Consider the following 21,560-nt stretch of genomic DNA (forward strand, 5'->3'; position numbering starts at 1 on the left):
GAATTGTAAGAATTTTAGTATAAGAATAGAAATGAATCAATACACATTTTTCATTAAAATTATGGATTTTTCCATTCCTCTATACAAGGTACAGCTAATAAATAACAATGTTTTATTCTAAATTCACATTCTTCCTATATTCCATCAACGCTCCAAGCAAATCTTTTATTATTTAAAACATTGTTGGAGGTTTTCTTCCAACAGCTTCTTCAAGAGGCGTACCACTCCCTTTTCTGTGCTTCAACTAACTAAATCTTGTTTTTTAATATTATATCCGATACGTAACGTGATATCTTTCGTTCCAATAAGTTTGGGTCTTTTTTAATGGCATCAAGTATCAATATAAATATTTTTGCAAGCTTCTTGTTAATGAATTGAAATAATTTTGGAGAAAGTATTAAGCATAAAAATTATTATTCGTTAAATTCTTTATGTGATTTTGGCATACGCATCTTTATCAATGTCTACAGTTTTGGCAATCACATAAATACCAACTATTTTCGTTATTCATTTTTGACGAGCGCCCGGGTAATTGAAAACATCTCTTCGACTATTTTTAAAACGCTTTCTGCTAATATTTGTGTCTCTACTGTTATATATAATATTTTTGTTTTGATGTTAATTAAGGCTACGGCTATACTGATTTGTTTCAATTAGCGTGAAGCACTGCATTTATTGCAGAAACATTTACTGTAACAGCGATCTGCCGTATTCGCGCTTATTTGGTAGTACCGTCATTCTCTTCATTTAATAACGATTTCTCGTATGTGAACAATTTTTAAAGTTGTTTTCTTCTGTATTTGTTGTTGTTGTACTGTTACTGAATTGATTACATATCTAACCAGCGTCACAATTCTACTTTTTGTGTAATTATATTATTGCTGCATCATGAAATAAAAAATGAAATTGTCAATTATTGAACTTCTGCCAGCACCTGGACTAGACACGCTCCTGCTATTTGCATGTCTTTTATGTTTCACTTGCATGTATTTACGTTTATTTAGAGTAGTCATTATGTGGTTTACTGTGTTTACATCATCTGTCATTGGGCACCCTAATTAAACGAGATACTAACTTATTAGTAATTGTAATTAACAATTGCCCACTAAATTCATTTGCTAGTTCACACATCTACTTACTATGTTCATATTACCATGGCAAAAATAGCTACTAATAATATAATGCTTTTGGATATTTGTTCTTAAATTAAATTGTATCCATTTGATTAATATGATCAGATAATTAAACAGAATTATTGTACCAATTTGTTATTGGTATTCAAATGCCGACATAATTATTTCAGCCTCATTTTCAGTCAAAATGGTTTATAATGCACCATTTTTGCTATAAGGAACTGCTACATATATTCTTTGTCTGGACATATATTCAAACATGTCAGAATATTTCAGATACTTCAAATTTTCTTATATATTTCCTGAATTTTATTTTTCTAGAATTGGTATGTAAAATAATTTTAGTTTTGTGTAAGCTCAGGTAGTTTAGACTAAAATTTGATTCAAGCAATATATTGGTTGCGTTGTAATTATTATTACATTTCTCAGACAATACATTCTTATTTGTCATATTGTATTTCAAGCGTTTACCTTGAAGTTGAAGAGTTTATTTTCAAAAGACAGGCATCTGCTACTACATTGCCTATATTTACCTAGAATGGGTTTATTGGTTCAAAATGCTATTAGATGATTTACTTATTCACTTGAATGAAAAATTCTTTCATCAGCTAGAAATACAATGAATAGATAGTGAAACCATTCTCAAAGTACCCAGAGAAAAAGTAGATGAATTTCAAATAATAAAAGGAAAGAACAAAATATTCTTACAGCGAAGCAGCTGCCAATTGAGCTTGAAATTAAAAGCTTTTACAATTTGATTGAGCTTAAAGTTTGAAAAACAAAACAATTTTAGAGCCTTGGAATAGAATTAAACTCGATTTACATCTACAAAAATAGGTATACATTGAAGCTATGTTAAGTTTGTTAGCATCTATTCACGTCCAATTTATCAAGTTCACATTTTAATTTTGAGCATGTTTTTGTTTTATTTATTTAATTTATAATTTTGTTTTTTTTTGCTAATTTGGTTTTTTGTTATTGCATGCTGTAGCTGAAACTAGTTCTCCATACAGTGGCGTTGTCGGTCTGGGTGCTGCTGTGGATGGTTCATCACCTGGATTACCGCTCGCGTTACCCGCAGAACCAGGAAGTCAACCCGCGTCTCATACAGGATCACCTGATCCAGCGGCTTTAACAGTGCTCCAGCCTTCCAATGGAGCATCTCAACATTATACGACGATGTTGCCCAATTTTGGTTACTCGACCACAGGTAAATTTAATTTACTGACGAAGAAAAAATAATTGGATTAATTCACGTGATACCCGTATTTTGCATCGAACTTTCCCAACGGGTCCACAGCTTTCAACTATCAATATTGTTCCTGCTCCAGTAATAATTCTAAACAACAATCTGTAATACCAAAATATGTATCCAAGATTTTTATCATGAACGTAAACGTTAATCAGAGACAATACTTACATATTGCTTGGATCTTCAATATTAAATTGACTGCTCAACTCTGAGCTACTGCCTTGTATAGAATCTTGCAGTAATTCTAGAACGTTGCCCAAACTTTCTGTCTAGTAATAGACAATTTCGGACTAGAAATTTGTGTCCAGTTACAGTTAACTACTCTTTCCAGAAATATCTAAAACATAGCTCTTGTTTCTTCAGTAATCGATGGAGCCACCCGCCATCTTTCATAGCTTCCACGACATTACATTATACTCGGCGTCGTGGCTCTATCTATCGCTACATAGTTCCCATTACAGCAAACCAAGTGCTGCCCATGCTTAGGTTTGCGTCTATTTTGCTAGACAAGTAGTTTAAGTGAATTATTAGATGATCAACATTCCTTCAAGGAATCCACTATTCATTTTATTAATCGCCTCACTTATTTACATCTCGTAAAACATTTACAAATTATTATCTTAAAAATTTGAGAAAATTCCTATCCAGATGATGAATGAATTATTGATTGTACCGGAAACAAAAGTTATAAGTTATAATATGTATGGTATAAAATATTAAATATTTAGTAATATTTGAAAAAATTATGGGATTCAGTAATTACTTATCCGCATCCTCTTCTACCATGTATACCGACAGGGATTTAATAATGTGGAAATTAATCAAAATTTACTCCAATCGTAAGCGTTATCCAAGTTTTTTTTCATCAACTTCAATAAAAGGTTGATGCGTTTACATTCTCTAACGCATCTAGACCTATTCATAATTAGTTGGTTAATATTCTCCTGAGACATATGAATCTGTGCAACCTCAATCTCTCTTGCCAAAAATCTGGATTGTGAAGTGTTCCGTGATGAGGTTTCAATAGTTCTCGGATGTATTAACTTGTATTTGTATATCGATTATTCGAACGATTCTATACAATGTTTTGTATGTTCTACTGATAATTTCAAATACAATTCCAAACAAATACCCAAAGTTAGTCGACAATCGACTGACATGATTTTCAAATTGAAAGAGAAAACTTCAAATTACTCATTCTCACTCAGCCATCAAGGATTCATATTCAGACCTGGGTCTCATCACTGAAGATAAAATAGACATTCCTGATTTGACGCTATTCGTTTTAGGTACCACTCAAGCCTACCTTTCAATATTTGTTAGAAGTAACTCCAATTGAGGTTACTATGGTAGAAGTTCAACTATTCACATTCCAAATATTCTTCCAAATGCCACTAACCACTTAGTTGCCATTGGCAACGTCGATAAGAAACAATCTCTTAGAGATACTTTTGGTTCTTACTAAAACTATGCCCTTTGTTCTTCTTGTTCGCTTTTTCTTGGTATCATACATTATAAGATTTGAAAATATTATACAAACTTTGGATTATTTTATCAGCAAATTCTCGAATGACACTCATGCTCTCTTAGGACCAAAATATTCTTTAATAGTTCTGTGACTTCATTTATAATTATGTATAACGAAAACAAATTATACTGCTTCCAGAAGTATTTAATCAATGAATCTTATTATTATTGATTATTAGATATATTACATATTACATTGATTATTCGGCCAGTGTACTTGAAACTGGTTCTATTATTTGGAAATTAATAATAGTTAAAATAGCATCTGTCTAAAAACTGATAATTAAATTATCTTATTCGATATTTCAGGTTGCGATCAAGATAACTAAATTTGTTTTCATATTAAGGCATAATTTCTCGACATTAGTATGAAGAAATTCATATCAAAATATTTTCTTTAAATTTTTTAACACCAAGAATTACACATATCACACTAAGATAGGTTTGATGGAACAATAAAAAAAATAAAAAACTTATATCTAAATGTAATTAAATTAATAATAATTAAAATGTAAATCCACGGTCTTCTTTACTTTACTACATGTTTTTATACAAAATCTCTACAACTTATGGTCTCCTAGATATACTTCACATTCTTATCAACATAGGTAAAAAACTTTTAAATTAATATGATATTTACTGTTTATTCGGGTTCTAATTATTTTAATTCTCTATTAATTTAGTGTTAGTGTTCCTTAATAAAGCTTCAAAACAACAAATGTTTCATCGTTTTCATCAAAGTTCAATAGTTTTGAATTTACATGTTGTTTCAGCAGGGACTACGATGGTACCAGGAACTGATTACGCTTACAGCACAGCCTACAGCCAGTATGGCGCGGCATACGGCACTTACGGATATGGTAGTGCGTCTAGCGGGTTACTCAGTAAGTAAATAGTGAGTATTGTAGTCATTTTGGAAAAACTTGTAAAGTTTCTAATATCTTCATAATTATATCTATATTCAATTAGTTAGGTATTTAAGGTAAATAGCAAAGAAAGTTTATGGTCGGATAAAGATAATTCATTTTACAGTAAATACATTAATACATTGAAAATAGGATGAATAAATACAGCACATCAACAATTTTTTGTATCAGTATCTAATTGAACTCTAAATTAATAAACCCAATATATTCAATCCTCATATCATTTCTTATACTGATTGTTCCTAAATGGAGTATAAACCCTATTCTTCCACTAACATGGAGGTGAATTTTCATCTTCATCTGAAAGTTTGGCATCGGGTTTATTATCAACTACAATGGCTAAATAGTTTTGATAACTATTAGACCAATTCAATAACATGAATAGTAAGTGTTACGGGTAGAAAAGTGAAAGACGTTCAGAGCTTTGTGAGCTCACAGTTTTGACAATTTTACAATACCTTTGGATTGGCTGTCAAATTTTTCAGTTTTAACTGACCTCTGTTTGTTTATATTTATTATATATCGCAATTTCATGCGATTATGCGAAGCATTTAATTTAGAACATGCAGGAGATAAATCCAGACCGTTCTTACACTATTTTAGTGTATTATTCTACCACACAGGAATTTGAAATTAATGGGTTTCTCCAACCTGTTAGTCTAGTCGGTTCTTAGAACGAATACTGCAAGCTTTTAAATTGTTATCAACCAAGTAATGGAAAGACCGTCCCAGAAACTGTTCACAAACGATACCTAACTCGGTTGGAACACAAAACAGAATCGTTCGTGTAATGGTAGCTGCCCGGTTGGAAAACGTAATCTCTATTGCGCAAAATTGTCACAGGACGGTTTTTTGATGGGTTGGAACGAACCTTATACATTTGAGAATTAGATTGTGCTTTATACTGTACCTTAATTTGAAAGTGAATACATTCATGTTAAGACAAAATCTAATTATATATAATCCACTCTGTTAATTTCTTTAGCAATAATTTACAATTACTTATCAATAATTTATAACTTATCTAGGTATATTATACTGATATCCATTTTGTTTCAGATAGCGCGTACTATTATAACAACGATATTACCCCCAACGGAATCAACAATAATGAACCAACACAGCTCGGTTTCATAAACTCAAATACAAATACAGACCAAAGCAGTCGGAGTCCTCTAGCGGCGACTAGAGCTAATTCTTTGGCTTCAGCAAACTCTCCTACTGAAAGTGGAAGCGCCTGTTTGAAAACAGAGAACATTTTTAACCACAATGTAAACTTAGCTTAGGTTATTCGCCGCTAGCTGTTACTAGAATGTAGAATGGGATGTCTATTTTATTTCGGTTGGATTGAATATAAAAATACAAGGGTTTTAATTTTATGAGATTCATGACTGTCGAGTGCGAAAAAGTATATGTACATATTTTAAATGAATAGTACAGTATCATTTAAGGATTGCTTTTACCTAAGTGTAATTTCAAATAATCCTACTGTCACATAAAAATGGTCATTGATTTCATGTATTAAAAATAGATTCAACACATGATAAATTATCGAATCTATACTTATGATAATAATACCAATAGAATGTTTCCAAGTCTAAAATCGACAAAATCCGTATGAACAAAGTACGATATGGTCATAAACTTGCTTATTAGTTTGAGAATTGACCATAGTAAATTTTAATGATAAAAACCAACTTAAATCTAAAAAATTTAGCAGTTTGTGGTATTTTTCCAACTTTTATTTTACTACTGTTTCCAATTTGTATGCTTGACCTTTGTATGACCTTTCGATACTGATGCTCTTCTGAAACAACATCTAATCAAAAATAAAATGACGTCCTATAATCAGAAAAGAAAGAATGAGTATAAATGTGGAATCTGTACGGAAGAATAATGAACGCGTGTAGATAAGATATTTGTAGTATTTGTTTTTGTAAAATTACTTGTGTTTAGATAAATTGAAATCATGAAAATACTTATTGTAAAATATACATTGGTCTCAGAATACTACGAAGAATCTATGTTATTTATTTACACTATAATTTTTAATGTGTTTTTATTGTCTATAGTATATTTTATTTTATCATATTTTAGCGACTAAGATACACCAAAGATATGTTTTATTATATTTTATTTGTAATCGCACGTTATCATATCAATTAGACTAAGAAGAAATAAATTTCAGATTAAGCAAAATATTGAATTGAATAACTTATTTACACTTCTTTTCAACAGTTGCTATTTAAACTTTGAGCTATACAGGGTGTTTCGTAAGTAATATAAAATATTGTACTAGGCGCAACGTCACTTCAATTTAGGACGAGAATTTACTATAAATATATGAGATAAGTTTTGTCATTAATGCGATAAAGGGTGCTGAATTGTTTGTAATAAATGAGCTCTGACTGTAAGCTATCATGCTAAATCGAAGAATATTATTAGATGACCTAGTCATGTGAGAATTTCACAAATGACTAACCAGATTATTCAAATTATTGACCCGCATTCAGAAACGAATATCCGAAAAATTGCTGATGAAGCTAATGTTGGTAACATAATTATTTGGAATATTCGAAGAGATAATTCATTGCATCCATATCGCGTTCAACTCAATTGCTACCTACTATCTATCCGCTCCGTACACAATATTGCCAATGGAATTTGAATAAAATTTCAAACAATTCTAATTTTTATTCTGTTTACATATGAAGCCAACTTTTAAAGATACGTTATTATGAATTTTTATAATGACCACATATGGGCAGATGTAAATCGACATGCAACAGTTGTAGCACGGTTCCAACACTACTTTTCGGTCAATGTTTGGCTTAGAATCATCGAAACTTATATAGGAAAATCTTTTCGTTCTGCAAGGTTGACCAGTCAGACATGTCATTTTCAAGAAAATAAACTTCCAGTTCTTTTGGAGGATGTATATTTATTATTAGAAAGTGCATGTGGCTCATGCATGACGGTGGGCTACATTTTGCAGTGATTGTACGCTAGTTTATAAATAATGCTTCTCTAGACCATTAGATCAGACGAGGAGTTCCGCACCCGTGTCCCCCCAGGTTACCTAAATAAAATCTTCTGTAGTTACGTGTGGTGGGGGGGGGGTATCGAAAATCGCTCATTCACACAACCCCGATATTGAACCTAAAAGATCTTCAAAATCGTATCAAACAAGGGTGGAATGTTATTGGTAACCAGCCTCGTATATTTGAACGTATTCGGCAATTCGTTAGACGTCTAGCACATTTTGAACATATACTCTGACTATTTTTCCTTTATGTGTAACACATGTTGTTACTTGTATTAAAATAATAAAATATTTCTCATTAACTACAAGAATTATCACACATATTATAAGAACGTCTTATGGAGAGACGAAGCGCCCACTACAATATTTTAGAATACTGAGGAAACACGGAAACATCTTGTATAAATACAAATTTGTTTTATATATTAGAGGCAAAACTCATATTTTTCATGGATTCATTTTTGTTTGTGAAATACTTCAGTCAAATTGGAGTTGTTTCATTATTGATATGCAGCAATAAATTCCAGAATCAGGATTTTAATGTTATTAACAGCATTCTTGATAATGCAACTAATGGAAAAAAATGGACGGAATCAAGGATTTTTTCTAAAGCTATCGGGAGAATATAATCTAGGTACACAGGTAGAACTTTTTTAATACGTATATTTTCTTATTTTTTGAGTTATTATTTTCCTTTGTATCTTGAATATGCTCTTTATTTTATTTTGAGGGGGAGTTTAAAATTCTAAGAACCAACTGGCAAGATCAGTACTAATAACTTAAGCGGTAACTATACGAGAGACGTTTGATATTCCTTAAAATGATCTATCAAACATACATCACATAAAAGCTTATGAATTCGAAATATTCACATTTAACTTAATTTATCAAATAATCAAAATACTTTGCTTATGTAACTGACATGGAAATTACTAAGTGGAAAGCAATGTACTCATTGTGATTGGTGCAAAATGTGTTATTTTTCCGTTTTTTGGAGAAATGGTAATAACTAATATCTAAATACTCAGATTAATGATTGAATATCTTGCCCCTGTAGTTAAATCTATAGCAACGAATATACTTGTTGTACTTTTCAATAATATAATAATTTATAGAAAAGATATCATTTTAATAATAGCTATAGAATTTATCATCGCTCCAATCTCTATTGAGCTCAGCCTCTTGTGGATAAAGAACTAGGCTACACTTGAATAGATGGAAAAAACGGAGTATCCCTGTCGAAACAAGTGAGATAGTGAACAAATTGAATTTTAATATTCCAGCTGTAACATTGTGTATACATAAACATAAAATAGATGTCGAAACAATTTTTTGAATTATGAAAATAAATCTTCATGGGATATTACGCAAAAAACTACCATGATAGGGATCGATTTTTTCTCAAATGTATTTTAATGTATCTGGTAACATACTGAAGTATTCGAAAAATTGTTAGAAACTTGCAGGTGTCTAAATAAAGTGGAATATTTTAAGTTTTCGCTATATTTGAATAATTCGACAACCTCGACTTTGTTTGCACTATAACCTCCATTATCTGACCAACAAATTAACGTGTTATTTAGAAGGACAGTTCGTCAGAATACGCATCCAATTTAACTGTGGACATATCAATCGGTTTCTCTAAAACTATTTTCAATTTTGAGATCATCAGTTGTTGAATTGTTTCTCAAGAGAAAAAATATCTATGTGTTTATGGGAAAACTTCCTATTACGACTTTTCTAGTATTTCCACCGTGATTCTTGCACCATCTGGTCGTGCGCTATCGTGATAAATATTTTCTTTTTTTCTCAAAGCTCAGTCCTCCTTTTCCAATTCTGTGAATACTTCACTTGTGATGGTTGGTAGATGTTAATAAATAATTCCTCCTCCAACTCATATTTGATTTCTGCTAACAATATGCCACCAGCAGATTTGATTGATGAAGAGAGAACTGCAGATTGCGTTAATTTATATGGAGCCCACTTCACAAACTTTGGAATATTACCAAGAGACCGTAATTGATTGCAAGTAATTTTTGGTAAACAATGAAGTTGTTGCAAGCTTTTGTTGCGTTATATGTGGATTTATAACCAATTTAAGGGAACAATAAAAAACGTATATATGGAGAAATATTTGATAGTCTCTAACGTGTTTAACTTTTTATAACATGTTATAACGTGCTATGTACATTTGATACATTTCCAATTTTGTATTGATAAATCAATGAAATTCATAAGCTCGAAATGATGGTTATATTAATAAATCGTCGTCGAGCGGTATATTCTGAACAGGAATTTCAACTGTTCATTGAAAGTTTTCTTGAATAACGCGAGGCAACTACTAAATAATGATATTGTACTATATCTTGTAGTAAGAACAATATATTTCCTGACCACAATGTAAATTGTTAGCTGATGGTGAGAAGTATTGAAATACGGCGATATGCTTTTGGCACAAAGTATACTTATAACTTTTTTCTGAAACCTTATTATCTAGAAAATCATTTCCTTAATAAACTCCAGTTGAGTAATACATATCATATCCCAATTATTTTTGTTACTAAACAATACTGGGTGGTGGGCATTTTTTAACCTTCCATCCTCCTGAGTTTGTCTTTCTCCTGTTTTTAATTCATCTTTGACTATCCTGATCATAAAAGCGTTGGTACGTCTTTTTACGACAATGTCCCGTGGAACTAAGTCTATAATAACTTCCATAGGTTCTGTTGGATAATTTATCAATGTTCATGTAATACAAATATATGCTACATATATGTTTTAACCATGTTTTCACTGGATAAATCCTAGGATCTAGATCATTTCTTGTCATTACGAAATGTGAATATTTTATTAAGGTGCTATAGGACTATTGCTTTGAAATTATTGTTAGTAAGTACTACGATCTATTTCGTTGATTTATGTCACGCATTATAAAACTCATATACTCTGTTCATACTTCGTATCGACTCCAATTAGTTATTTATTTTATTATGGTCTTAATGGGAAAATCTATTCACAATGTACCATTCATGCGTCTACTTAAAATACAGTGTGAAAGGAGTAATTTTTTTTAGATCCAAATTCACATCAAATAGTGACACTAGGAAGTCTTTTATTTTTCAACTAAGAAATGTGAATATTCTGTGCGTCAAATGTGGTGATTTTGATTATTACAATAATTTTTGTATCCATTATACTTCTGCAAGCATAGAGAGAGAGAGAGAGAGAGAGAGAGAGAGAGAGATTTGTGAAAAGCTGGAAATACGTAATTCTTGTCACAGACATTGGATTGATTTTCCTGGCAACTTTTTCAAAATGAACATTTAAACATTCCATTTTGATGGATAAGACCCTCATCATTATCGCAAAGTACTGACGATAAATTTCTATTTGAATTTTGAAACTACAGATACCTTCAATATGCATACTAGAAAAACTATATATTATTGTAAAATATAGACTCTTGTTATTATATTTTGATAAGAATTATAGTGAAATTAGCTTGAAAATATATTCCATCTTCTTGTTTTTCATTTAAATATAATTTGAATCGCTTTGTAGGCTTTTGTTTCTTTCACATATGCAAAGAATTTATATGTTTATAATCTCCCAATATGCAATACATAGTTATAATGAGTTAATAAAATAGCATCTGTATGAATAAAAGTTATTCTTTGATTTAAAATTTATTTCTGGTAGTCTACGACTAATTTGTAAGAAGACATATAATATGATGTTTTGTTGCAGATTGTTAAAGAATTTTTTTGTTATTCAATCATTTTAACGGCACTACGACTGTAAATTCGCCTGAAAATTTCAACATAAAGAAAAAGAAAATTGACTAGTCACAGAAACGTACTTCAAATCATTCAAATAATGTCTGATATCACTTTGAATTGAAATTGTACTAAAATTTTTTCATATCAATAATTTTGACCAAAAAATATAGGGTTCTGTAATCGAGTTGCTTTGAATCTAAGTGCCACAAATTATTGTCAAACAAACACATCCTTTTTAATCGAGAGAATACGTTGGAAATTATCATAGTCAAAAGGTTATACCGCTACTAATTGTACCTTGGAACTGGCACCGATTCGGAGTAACTCTAAACAAAATGGGATTTATTTCAGGACAATCCTTGTTTATTATAAATTATTAATAAAATTATAAGCCCTTTAAATGTAGCAACTGACATTAGTTCCAAATATTGATGATTGTCTTGCTTACATGTGTCATACTTGATAGTCGGAAAATCTAATATACATAATATAAATATTGGAATTTTTTTCATAAATTTTAAACGGAAAAGCCCTGGTTTTTCATTTCAAATTTTTTCGTTTGTCAAAAATAATCATTCGAATAAAGATTGTCCTGAAACTATATGTATCATAATTAAGGTTCAAATTGTGCTTATATTTACTATGTTCATATATTTCTCAATTATTTCTATGTATGTAACCATGTTATTATCTCTAGATTAATAATAATTGAAATGATTATTTAGCTTTTTCTGTTCTATAATGATTGAATTGAGAATATTTTTTGAAACACAAAAAAGTAATACCTAACCTAATCTAACCAAAGGATATTTCTCTAATATGCTAATTCATTTTCGAAAATTCTAAATGTTACCATCATAGATTTTTTATGGGAACAATAAATTCAAAAGTCAAATTATAGAATCAAATATAATGCTGCTCGAAATCTTAATGTTATGGTAACACTATTTATTAGCAATATTTTGAAGGTAGTTCATAAATAAATATATAATAGTAAATATTTCGCATGATGGCCCTTAAGTATGAAGATAAATGTGTTTATCTTTTAATATATTTTGAAGGTTCAAGAAAAAATCACAAATTGTAAATAATGTTTCAACTTTTGTAAAATGTGTAATAATTTACCAAAGAAACGGCAATCTTATTAAGCGCTGTCACGGTGTTTTAAGTCTTGTATTGTTTAAAAATGTGATAGGCCCACACTAGAGGCCCTGTCTTGCCCTTAAACCAAACCTGTCACATTCTCTTTTACTTATAAGCATCAGTTTATATTTAGAAAAATAAAGTCAATTTAGTATATCAGTTGTTTCACTTCTCATACTTAGAAAACTAAATAAAATCATTTGCGTGCAAGGCGAAAAGAAGAAATTATAAAGATTTTAATTCAAAATAAATATTTCAAGTACTGTATAATGTGTTTCTAATGCCAAGAGTAATTTTATTGTTTACACCATTTTTATAAATAATGAGAATACTCCAGAGTATTCAATAGCTATTTATCACATGGGCCATGAGCCAAGACAAAGTTATACGAGATAGAAGGACGACCTCCAATGTAACAATGGCTGCACACTACGAAGATGACTCCGTTTACATATGGAACTTATACATTAATAAATCTAATGCATAATACAAGTGACTTCAGATTGATCTTCTTTTCAAACATTAGTTCACTCCAGCAGCAACTTTACGGAGGTTAGAACCAAACAACAAGGCAAAAAAATGATTTCTTTTCCATAAATATTATAATGTTTTTTTTTTTATTTAAACAGTTTTTGATCATAAAACGGTTGGGTGAACTCATACACACGGTGTATCTTATTTAATCATTCACTCAGTAACATTTACCCACCAAGATTTTCACTGATACCAATTTATTTGAATTCACCGTTTATTTCACTTGTCACGATCCCGATGTGTTGATTATGACATTAAGTTGTTTACTGGCTCCATTCGGTTGATGAAGACCCGTTCGTTTTATATACATTATCATCACATTCTAGAATCTTCGATTTCCTAGAAATCTGTATGTACATCAATATTCTTTCCCCTATTTGGACTATCCATCTTTCATAATAGTATTTGTTTTTTCATCTTTGAGGACATGACTTTAACTCTCTTTTTCTTATTATCTTCATCTTCTGTGTTAAATAGAGTTCTGCTGCTTCTCATACTTTCAACTGTGAATAAATAGCGTAACATCATATAATGATCTGTTCTATTCTGTATATTTTTTCGATTTATATTAATCTGGCGTTTTTGTGACCAAGAATCTTATCGCCAATAACTTCGAACTGTCCCCATATATTTATTATCAAAACAAGAAGAGTCACTATCGTCGGAATGATTGAAATCGGACTTACTAAAGCTTGCGGACACAACCTAACTTTCGCAGTTATCAGTGGTTATACTAGGTTGTTGCAGGGCTGTGACTATTAGAACAAATAAAATTTTACTTATCGGTATGAATTGAAACTTTGTGTCCATTAAAAGACCAAATAGGAAAATTTTAAGTTATTTATTTGGTGGATATTGATGGAAAGTTCAATGAAAAGTGATAATTTATGAGATTTATTGCTATAAAAATAGTTAACAATAAGAATGCTTCAAAAACCAAATGGATAAGTATTCAATTTATCGAATTATATATATATATATATATATATATATATATATATATATATATATATATATATATATATATATATTTATATGTATATATATGTATTATTTCTTAGACCTTTTGATATGTTTATGTTTAAGCTTATACACGGTCCATGATAATTGTTTTAATTCGTCTCTGTACTTATATCCTCTAACTGATTTATTAAATGAATGTTCACGGGCTTGGTCCAATCCAAGTTTGAAATTATCCATTATTATAGAATATGCTTGAACTATACACTAAAATAGGGGCCTAAGTCTCAATAATGCGCTGATGATATCGATTTTACAGTATTCAATATTCAATACAGTATAAACAGTATACAATATTATACAATAATCTTTATGTACACAATGTAGAGAATACACCAACATTAGTAACAAGAGTAAGGGAAGAAATTTTAAACATTGAGTACGTCGAACCTAAAAAACCGGATAAAAAAGGGTATCAAAGAACCGTGAATGAGGTCATTCTCAATGTATGCGAATCGAGTTGCCCTATAAAAAAAGCAAAAAAGAGCGATGCTCCCTAGTGGAATGATCATATGTCTAAGCTGAGAACTGAATTACGAAACCTCTTTGTTCCGGGCAAAGTGTTCCGGGAACTGGCAGAGTTAGACCAGAAAACTCACTGCCGACAACAAAGAAATGAGAGAAGCAAAGCGAAAAAGCTTCAGAAAATTCAGCGAGGAAATTGACTGTACACCTGCGGCTTCAAGACTTCACTATGTCTTGTTGAAGGGCAAAGTCAATACAACCATGGCACTAAGGAAATCAGATGGCAGCTTCATGAAGAATGACGAGGACACGGCACAGTTCTTGCTGAAGACTTACTTCCTAGAAAGCGGCAACCCAGCCTCAGTACAAAAAAGGAGAAAATATAGTAAAAATACGAGAGAAACTGCAGCAATTGCAAAACAGTTATGCAGCGGTAAATGAATTACATAACAAGTCGCGAGGAGTGGACGGAATCAAAGAAAACACGTACCTAGATAATGATAAACCCTGGAACATATCTCAGGACGTCAGATCGAAAAAGTTTAGCTTTGAGAAGAACTTCATCTCAATAATAAACTGTAAAAGTAAGTGGGAAATAAGAAGATATGCTATTAAATGGTATACGGATAGATCAAAGACAGTAGATAGAACTGGAATAGGAGTGTCGGGACTCAGAACCAAACACTGTAAAAGTCTGGGCAGCGCATCAAGCATCTTTCAAGCAGAAATTTATTCCATTGAAAAATATGTTCGGTTCAATTTAGAGGGGGTCGCAAACAGGAGATTATAGAAAAATTAAATAAGCTAGGCAAGAAAAATAGAATTACTCTAAAATGGATTCGGGGACACAGTGGAGAGAAGGGAAATGAAATAACTGATAAGCCTGCTAAAGCCATTTATGGGACCGGAACCTTTCTGTGGTATTAGCTAAGGAGCAATGGAAAAAGCATTGAAAGCACTGGGAAGGGAGGTAGATAGGAGCAAAACCAGTAATTGGGACATCTTTTCAAAAGCTAAGACAGACAAAGACTCTTCTAAGAAACTATAACCACAGTAGATCTAGATGCGTAGATGCTAGCCCTACCAGATAATGCGGCGTGCAGGTTTTGTTATACAGAGGACAAAACCTCAATTCACATTCTCTCGCAGTGTGAAACACTAAAGAACTCCATAGCACTGTGCACCTGGGAGCGCATGAAATGGAAGACGAAGATCTTTGGTAATTAAAGCCATCCCACATTTTAGACTTTTCATTTAAACAAGGGATTTCATATACTAGGTTAGGCAATTTTTGATGGGTGTTTTATCTTTGATTTTAGTAAAAATTGATTGAATATTAAGGGTTTGACTGTACGCTATCTCAATATTATGTTGTTTGAAGATTCCAGGAAATTTAATGTAATTTAATATTCAATATTCTTCCTGGTAACAGCCAGGAAAGTAGTTTTTTCTCATTCGAAGAACATCAAGTCAACATTTCGAAATTTCGAAATTCGAAATAATAGGAGTAAATACATATTATGTTATTTAATTACTGAACATACCTCATATATCACCCAATAATTTAATTCACATATATCCATCTACGGCAGATATCTACTTGACTAATGGTTCACAGTTGAAAGTGAAGATGTCACCAAAAGACGTCTACTGAGGAATGTTTAACTACATGAATCAAGTAGCAGCGCTTCAATTTGGAATATAGGCTCCGAGAGGCCGTTACGCCATTCTGAAGAGATGTAACAACGTCAAAACTAGTCAGTGGTTACAACATACTCCTTGTAATCGTGAGCCATTCGGAATGACAATTTCAGCGGATTGTCGATGACATCACGTTATACGGAGGAGATGTATTTCGATATTCTGCGTAGTATTAGCTAGGGAAATAGTTGTTTTCTCCTTTGTAGAACGACAAGCCAAAATTTCGAATCATGAAATTCGAAATAATAGGTGTAAATAGATAATATGTTTTTTAATTTCTTCAATTTCTTATTTCTTAGACATTTTGATATATTAATACATCTAAATGCTCTTAATTTTAAGTCTCTTCTGTTTTAAAATTAGTTTTTTAAATAATTCAATCAAAATATTTTGATAATAAGTTAAAGAATAGAATTGACGTTTCGACTTTTCTTATACTCAAGTCTTTATCAATACGTCAAATTTTATCTTATCCAAAAATTATTAAAAAACCTAATTTTAAAACAGAAGAGACCTAAAATCAAAAACATTTAGATGCTTTATGTTTCGAAATCTTTCTTGATTTTAGGTCACTCTATTCCAAAATTAGTTTTTAAATAATTTAATAATTTTTGGAACAGAAATTTGACGTTTCGATAAAGACTTGAGTACAAGAAAAGTCGAAACGTCAATTTTATCTATCTTCTGTATATATATATATATATATATATATATATATATATATATATATATATATATATATATATATATATATAAATATATATATATATTCGGATCAAGCCCGAACGAGACTGTTAAACTGCTCTGATAAGACGTAACGACGTGGAAACTTGTCAGTAGTTACAACCTCTCCTTTCAAATGCGAGCCAATATCGTGTTACAAAGATCGATTGACATTACGCTCTTCAGAGAAATTGTAATTCAATATTCGTCGAGGCATTAGCCAGAAAAGAAGATTATTCCATAGGTGATTTTGGTAAGTGATGATCTAGATATGGTTACAACAGAATTCCAAGACTTTAGTGATGCACCCAAATTGGGTATTTGAAGAGCTCGCTTAGAAGGATTGCTTAGGCGCTTTGTGTTTTCACTTAAGTAGCTTAACCATTATTGTTCATTTTGCATGCAGTGTTCCATTCTTTCAGTCTACTATCAAATTTTAGATGATTCAACAATTTGTCTCAAATTTTGTGAGTTTTGAATAGAGTTTTGTATTAAAAACATAATGTAACGCATATTGTTCGCTATTTATTTTTTCACATATAATTATTTCTTTCAAACACTTATCTATGGAGAATGCTGTTGAATGCCATCAAATTTCATACTATGACTGTCACTTTTTCATTTGATGAAGCAACTTTACAAAAAATATGTGAACTTTTTGAAGGTGAAATAATTATTACATATTTAATACATTTTGATATCAGTGATAAAACATTTACATAAAACAATGAACTACTTGATTTGTGACATAAACATACGTAATATTATTCTTACATTTAATGCAGAAAGGTTAGATGTTTTATCGACCGAGTTAAATTATTTATGGAAAATGCAATTTACAAGTACGTCAGTAAATTTGTTGAAAAGTGTGCTGATATCAAGCTCCATTTGCATAACAAAATTAGTCCGAGTGCAAACAAATTTCAATAAAAAATATAGTACTGATTAACGAGAGTTGGCTTTATTTCTTCCACTAGTGCCATGCAACCATCTTATAGTGACTTAAAGTTATTACCTATATTTTAAGATTACACATTTTGTGATTCTCACATTTTCTCTTTTTCACAGAAAAATCTACACAAATATAGGCATTGCTCTCAGTAATAATACACAAAGAATATTCTTAAGCAGAAATTGAAAGCACTTATAGATGATTTTTCGTCAAGAGCATGTAGCTCAAACAGCTTGAAACAGGCATTACGTATATCTATATATATATAATAAAACTAAGTCGATAAAATGTGCGTGCCGATAAAATTTAAAAAGGAGTCCCGACACGATAAAGGGACTTATGTGGTGTGATAGCCCTTTATCCCTCCTCGAACAAGAAAGTTCTCGTTTTAATCTAAAGGGCATGTTTTTAAAGATATAAGGGACTTTCCGACCCTTCAACTTGGAAATTAAGTCCAGTGGCGCCATCTGTTATCGAATATTTGAACTTCGTTCAAGACAACTATGGAGACTATACACTCCAATAGTCATAGTGTATAGTCTCCATAGTTGTGAGCCATTGCAGCATGTGTAGTAGGGGCGCGAAATTTAAAATTCCAATTTCAATAAAATCTTAAATTTCATTTGTTACTATAATAAAGTTGTTAAATTTTGTGTATTTATACGTCATTATTTAACGTATATTTTGGAGTTAAAGCGACATAATTTTAGTTATCTAAATTAGTTCTCAAAATATTTAAAAATTTAGGTTTTTAAATTTCGCGCCTTTACTACATACGCTACCGCTACAGAAGCTAGAAAATTCCCGTTTTAATCTAAAGGGCGTGTTTCTAAAGATATAAGGAACTTTTCAACCCTACAACTTGGAAATTAAGTATAGTGGCGCCATCTGTTATGGAATATTTGAACTTCATTCAGGACAACGATTGATTGGGTTGCATTTCCAAAAGCGTTGCGAGCAATTGTAGCATGTGTAGTAGTGGCGCGAAATTTAAAATTCCAATTTCAATAAAGTCTTACATTTAATTTGATGCTATAATAAAGTTATTAAATTTTGTGTATTTATACGTCATTAGCTAACTCATATTTTGGAGTTAAAGCGACATAATTTTAGTTATCCAAATTAGTTCTCAAAACATTAAAAAATTTAGGTTTTTAAATTTCGCGCTTTTACTACAAATGCTACCGCTATAGAACCTTTTATTATGGCGGACGATAATGACCAGAATACTCTAGAAGGTGTGAGAGAGAAAATATTTTCAAATTTTCTCGAATATTCTAGAGCCTAGCTCTCTGAATGTCGCTCACCAGAGTTAGTTTAATTTGAACAGCGAAACGAGCGATTTCAAAACGAAAAGAAGAGAAGTTATCTGTGAGCCTTTATTTAGAAGTATCACGTGTGAGTATTTTTAATAGTGTGTTTAATTAACTCTCGATTTTGAAACGAAATAGAAAAAAGCTATTTGTGGGTTTTTATCGTGAAAGGAATGCCATTACACTGCCTTCGTCTGAAAATTGGAACTCCAATCATACTACTCAGAAATCTCAACTCCCCAAAATTATGTAATGGAACTAGAATGATTGTAAAACAGCTATCGAATAATATCATTGAAGCTGAACTTATTTCTGGAAAGACCAAAGGACAGACAGTATTTATACCTAGAATACCTCTGATCTCTTCGGAATTGCCATTTCAATTTAAAAGACTGCAGTTTCCAATAAAATTAGCCTTTAGTTTTACAATTAACAAAGCGCAAGGACAAACTTTAAAATATTGTGGCATTAACCTCAAAGAATCCTGCTTCTCTCACGGTCAGCTATATGTAGCTTGCTCAAGAGTAGGAAATCCAAAAAATTTATGTATATATACTCCGGACAATAAAATCAAAAATGTTGTTTATAAACAAGTATTGTAAATAATGAGAAAACGTTTTCGATCAACTTTTTTTTTACTTTTTACGTCATAGTTTATTTTTTTATTTCGACTCTACCACGTCATCTCATATCAACTCCCGGGCGAAGCCGGGTTTTTTAGCTAGTATATATATATATTTATATATTTATATGTATTATTTCTTAGACCTTTTGATATGTTTATGTTTAAGCTTATAAACGGTCCATGATAATTGTTTTAATTCGTCTCTGTACTTATATCCTCTAACTGATTTATTAAATGAATTTAATTTTCCATTAATACACACGACTTCTGTATAATAATCTTCTAAATGTTTATCGATATCTTCCAACGTAATGCCTGTTTCAAGCTGTTTGAGCTTGAGGTATGTTCAGTAATTAAATAACATAATATGTATTTACTCCTATTATTTCGAATTTCGAAATTTCGAAATGTTGACTTGATGTTCTTCGAATGAGAAAAAACTACTTTCCTAGCTGTTACCAGGAAGAATATTGAATATTAAATTACATTAAATTTCCTGGAATCTTCAAACAACATAATATTGAGATAGCGTACAGTCAAACCCTTAATATTCAATCAATTTTTACTAAAATCAAAGATAAAACACCCATCAAAAATTGCCTAACCTAGTATATGAAATACCTTGTTTAAATGAAAAGTCTAAAATGTGGGATGGCTTTAATTACCAAAGATCTTCGTCTTCCATTTCATGCGCTCCCAGGTGCACAGTGCTATGGAGTTCTTTAGTGTTTCACACTGCGAGAGAATGTGAATTGAGGTTTTGTCCTCTGTATAACAAAACCTGCACGCCGCATTATCTGGTAGGGCTAGCATCTACGCATCTAGATCTACTGTGGTTATAGTTTCTTAGAAGAGTCTTTGTCTGTCTTAGCTTTTGAAAAGATGTCCCAATTACTGGTTTTGCTCCTATCTACCTCCCTTCCCAGTGCTTTCAATGCTTTTTCCATTGCTCCTTAGCTAATACCACAGAAAGGTTCCGGTCCCATAAATGGCTTTAGCAGGCTTATCAGTTATTCCATTTCCCTTCTCTCCACTGTGTCCCCGAATCCATTTTAGAGTAATTCTATTTTTCTTGCCTAGCTTATTTAATTTTTCTATAATCTCCTGTTTGCGACCCCCTCTAAATTGAACCGAACATATTTTTCAATGGAATAAATTTCTGCTTGAAAGATGCTTGGTGCGCTGCCCAGACTTTTACAGTGTTTGGTTCTGAGTCCCGACACTCCTATTCCAGTTCTATCTACTGTCTTTGATCTATCCGTATACCATTTAATAGCATATCTGCTTATTTCCCACTTACTTTTACAGTTTATTATTGAGATGAAGTTCTTCTCAAAGCTAAACTTTTTCGATCTGACGTCCTGAGATATGTTCCAGGGTTTATCATTATCTAGGTACGTGTTTTCTTTGATTCCGTCCACTCC

At 31.3% G+C, this 21,560-nt stretch overlaps 1 protein-coding gene across 6 annotated transcripts in view; it reads left to right on the forward strand.

The window, feature by feature from the left end:
* LOC130904013 (paired box protein Pax-5) overlaps positions 1-12,959 on the forward strand; it is a 265,691-nt gene extending 252,732 nt beyond the window's left edge. For 3 of the 6 annotated variants that reach the window (XM_057816498.1, XM_057816501.1, XM_057816504.1), the window contains 3 exons: positions 2,125-2,343; positions 4,689-4,796; positions 5,898-12,959. In XM_057816498.1, coding sequence (XP_057672481.1) covers positions 2,125-2,343; positions 4,689-4,796; positions 5,898-6,124 — 554 coding nt within the window. In that variant the 3' untranslated portion in view covers positions 6,125-12,959. Of the gene's footprint in view, positions 1-2,124; positions 2,344-4,221; positions 4,435-4,685; positions 4,797-5,897 lie in introns of those variants that run through there. The other 3 variants (XM_057816500.1, XM_057816499.1, XM_057816502.1) reach the window with 2 other exon arrangements.
* Positions 12,960-21,560: the final 8,601 nt, after the last annotated feature.

This window comes from Diorhabda carinulata, chromosome 2 (genome assembly GCF_026250575.1).
Source record: "Diorhabda carinulata isolate Delta chromosome 2, icDioCari1.1, whole genome shotgun sequence".
Taxonomy (NCBI): Eukaryota; Metazoa; Arthropoda; class Insecta; order Coleoptera; family Chrysomelidae; genus Diorhabda; species Diorhabda carinulata.